Genomic DNA, 4,265 nt, shown 5'->3' with positions numbered 1-4,265 from the left:
ATGCTGAGCGACTCCTCGCAAACTCTCTCCGACTAACCAGATAACCGGGTAAGGCGACAATTCATTCGCCGATCTGCGACGTCTACCTGTCGTCCTGACAGCTCAAAAGCTTCCACTTCTCGGGAATCTACCGTGCAGTTTCAACATGCCTTATCCAACCAAACATCAGCGATCAATGCGCTCAGTCAACCACGCAGCTGTCTCTGAGCTGTCTCCGCACTTACGGTAAACCAGAACAATACTCAAGCGTTTTTCAATAACATGAACGCATCAAACCATCAACAGTGCCTGCTGCTCTCTCACTACTGCGGACACGCACAAAGCACCGTACTTTCCGTGACGCACGATTTGTTCTCCCACCTATTGATCACCTCTGCATGCCCAATCGAATGTCCAAACTCTTCGAGACAATCGAAGGCCCTACATGGGTCCGGCTGTCCTGAAATTTGTGTTAACCTCGGTGGGCAATCCACAAACCAAGAACACAACGGATTCCGCCACGTGATGACCTGATAACAAAAGCACGCGCGGACAGCTTGGTTTCCATTATCCCACCTAGTTTGTGGATGTGTGTCCGCGGGTGTTCCAACAACTCAGAAAAACGTTCCGGTTAATTGAAGCCGTTCAACGTGTGACGGGTGGACCGTGCGCTTCAGGCCGCGGGGAAGCAGTCTTCTGCACAATTTCCCGGCTTAGTCGGACCTCTTTCCCGGTTAGTTTCACCACCAAGTTAGGAATCTCAGTTCAGCACTGCATATGGTGCTCTCGATCTCAGACATGCGCCGGGGCAGCTACAGGCCCCTGGTAGTCCCACCCTCACTCCCGTCACATTGAACTCACCCGCTTAAGCTGGTCTATTCACGTACACCCCAGGCCTCCGAGACGTGTGATGTGAGCTCAACTCAGACNCCAGGCCTCCGAGACGTGTGATGTGAGCTCAACTCAGACCGAGGCAAACCAACCGATGTGGGTTGGAAGCAGGCCCTTAAAACGGTTGAAATGACGTTCTGACTAAACTTCTAGTTGTGTGGGCATGGACAGTACATCCACTCGTGGCCATGTGCACAGCTGAAGTAATCTGAAATGAAGTGGATGCGTAAGACTGCAGTTAGGATGGGGGCAAGCCCTGACCTGATGCGTCCGTGCCTGCTAACTCCTTGGTGGGAATGAGGCCGTCGAATACGGAAACAGTACATCCACTCGTGGCCATGTGCACAGCTGAAGTAATCTGAAATGAAGTGGATGCGTAAGACTGCAGTTAGGATGGGGGCAAGCCCTGACCTGATGCGTCCGTGCCTGCTAACTCCTTGGTGGGAATGAGGCCGTCGGAATACGGAAAAATATAGCGGAATCCCGTATTGAGATTCCCCCAGTCCAGTTAAGTTCAATTTTCACAGGCTAATAGAGGTTTGGTTTGCCAAGCTGTCTGGATGCGGGCTCTTAACGTATATCATTGCTATTCGATATAACTGACCTTGTGTCAATAGAAGTGAATCTCCTTTCAACAATGTTCGGAGTCTGAGCTTCTCTCGGAGGCGTAATGAAATCGCATGAATCACACAAATCGTTTAAATTACGCACCATTCGCTTTCTGCGTGATTTTGTTTTAAATATTGAAATTTGATGTTGCTGATGTAGGCGTGTGCAGTTGTTCGAAGGCTTTCTGTTGTCACTACTGCCCGTGGTTGGCTGATCATCATAACTCAGTGGCCGGCTCTGTCACATGGGAGTTTTTCGGTAAACTTACGAGCAGTGATCCGTCAAGAAACTACTGTATCTTGTTCATTCAAGCTAGTGTTGTGCTGGCTGACTTCTCCTCTTGTTCTTCACGCAACTGTGATCGCACAGATTATGCCAGCAACACTGTCATACAAAGACAAACATCTAGGTCCCCAAAGCTGTGTTAGCAACCGTTCTGCCGGAGTATATGCTGATGTGGCGCTGGGCTGTTTGGTTAAACGTTATACTCCTGAATCCCTAACCTTGCGGTTCCTGGGATGAGAGAGAGAGAGAACTAAGATGGGATAAACGGAAACTGCTTTCATGAACAAGTGGTTAGGTTTGTCATGGCATGTATCCAGTTGAGGAAAACAACAAGACGGCAAATAGTGCGGCCAACGTGGGACAGCAGACAATGTCAACAACGTTGAACGTACGCTCACTTTCTACGCACACTCGCTGCACAGGAGTGCGGTTAGTGAACTACTATATGTGTCGTGAGCTATGAAATATAGCATTGTGATTTATGAAAGTTTCGGAGAAAAAGCTTGGGGAAATATCATCAAACGCTTGACGAAACACTTCTCATAATATGCCTGGAAACTCTTCGATAGCCAGAGAGCGGCTTTGTCCTTCCTGAAACTCATCAGGCAATTGTACACGAATAGACTTCGCTAACCTTGCGTTGTAATTGAACCCAAGCTAGACACAGATTGCGAATAACATTCAGTTGTTTAATAATTTGGTTTAAACAGGAGGATCAACTAAATCCCAACTGAAATCCTCGTGGACCACATCCACCTGACGAACCCCAAGGAATTCGAAACCCCTCACAGGCTGTCAAAGGGCTTCCAGCAATTTTATGAACAGCATTTCGTCAACCAACTCTACTGCGATATCTCAAATATAGTCCCAGCTGAAACATGAGGCGGTCTTTGTGCAGCACATTCAGCTGAAAGTATCATAAACAAGAGACGTGACTGGAATTCAGGTGCCTCAAATAAGTAAGTAAATAAAGTTTTTTGGCCAATCGTTGGTAGTTCTCTGAAAAAGACGGTATTATGAAGTGGTCCCATTGATTTTTCCGCTCTCATTTTCTACTTTTTTGGTGTTTTTGATTTAGCTGATCAAAGTGATTTTTTCACATTCTGGGATTCAGTTCTGATAGAAATTGTTAGAAAGTTAGACAAATGCCTTTTTGATATCTTACTATCTGCTCCGGAATTCACGCACGGGGCTTATCATTGGCGCCAATGTATTTTTAGAACACTCCACGAGTATAGAGCGCAAGCTGGCAGGTGACTACAAGTGCTTGTCTGAATGTGCATGAACATACGAAGCAGCCGCCCACACTGATAAAAACAAGCTATCAATAGATCGACAGTCTGATTAGTTCGTCTGGGATGCGGATTGAAGACCCACGTTAGCATACGGGTGACTGCGTGTGAACAGCAGGATGGAGACCGAAGGCCCTCGACGACTCAGTCAACGGAGCACCCGTCCTGTATGAAGGTCAACGATTCGAGTCCCCTTCAAGAATCTCGTGTTATTTCTGGCTTTACAGACACCTACTAGGTAACCGATTATGGAGACATGGGTGGTTATGTGAACCAGGCAGCAAGGTAACAGGCTTTAGAGTTCGCACGCGTTGGATGATACGGCAACTGATGGACACACGTGTGGTGAGTTGTCTTACGACGGCCGCGACATGCTGTTCACTGATTTTACCGTTGTTTAGTGGCTCAGCATTTCGGGGCCTAGCTGTACTTCCGGTTACTTTCAATAGGGTGTTCGCCATCCTGGCACATTGACCTGATAAAACAACCAGTGTAACTGGGTCGTGTCTATGTACCGTTGAGGACTGCGGCGAGCACCGTGAGGAACAAATGCTAGGCACTGACAAGGTCACCACCACTTCGATGGAAGAACAAGATTTGCTTTTTGTCACAGATCATGAGATGCATGATTATATGGATGCAGAATCCACAAGAGAAATAGAAGACTAACTTGTGCTACATATGCTGACACGACCTAATGACGGGTGGTTTGGTGATCTGACCATGATGCCTACAAACACGTCATTTTCCAGGTGTTGTTCCGAAAGTTGCAGTACGAGTCTGTGCTAAACGGTAGGATCAGAAACCTGATAGATAGGTATTTCAGGAAGCACCGATTTCCGTAAGACAATGATTGAGTTTCAGAAAATGAAAAGATGGGATTGGGAAGATTAGAATTTTAATGTGCCAGTCTACAGGAGCAAAAGCCTTCCAGAAACAAACAGCAAAGCCAGTCGAACAGTACAAGCGAAATGACCGACCGTGGTAAGATTAAGGTCCCCTTGAAACGTCGGTGCTAACTCTCTACATTATGAATGCACCGCTACGTTCCCACCGTGGCGTCAGCACGCATGGACGCACATGTCAGGGCTTGACCCCATTCCAACTGTAGTCTCGCGCATCCACTTCATTTCAGCTTATTTCAGCTGTGCGCATGGCCACGAGTGGATGTACTGTACAACCGGAAGTTTGGTCAGGACGTCATTTCAA

General features: G+C 47.3%; 1 protein-coding gene across 1 annotated transcript; it reads left to right on the top strand.

Moving 5' to 3' along the window:
* Positions 1-261: 261 nt before the first annotated feature.
* On the top strand, positions 262-513 carry T265_12165 (hypothetical protein; the record flags this gene model as incomplete). The annotated part of the gene is made up of 1 exon (XM_009179224.1): positions 262-513. One exon carries the CDS (start codon positions 262-264, stop codon positions 511-513), a length of 252 nt encoding a protein of 83 aa, XP_009177488.1.
* Positions 514-4,265: the final 3,752 nt, after the last annotated feature.

The sequence above is a fragment of the Opisthorchis viverrini genome (assembly GCF_000715545.1).
Source record: "Opisthorchis viverrini unplaced genomic scaffold opera_v5_1275, whole genome shotgun sequence".
NCBI classification, from domain to species: domain Eukaryota; kingdom Metazoa; phylum Platyhelminthes; class Trematoda; order Opisthorchiida; family Opisthorchiidae; genus Opisthorchis; species Opisthorchis viverrini.
This window is presented reverse-complemented; position numbering and strand designations above follow the sequence as displayed.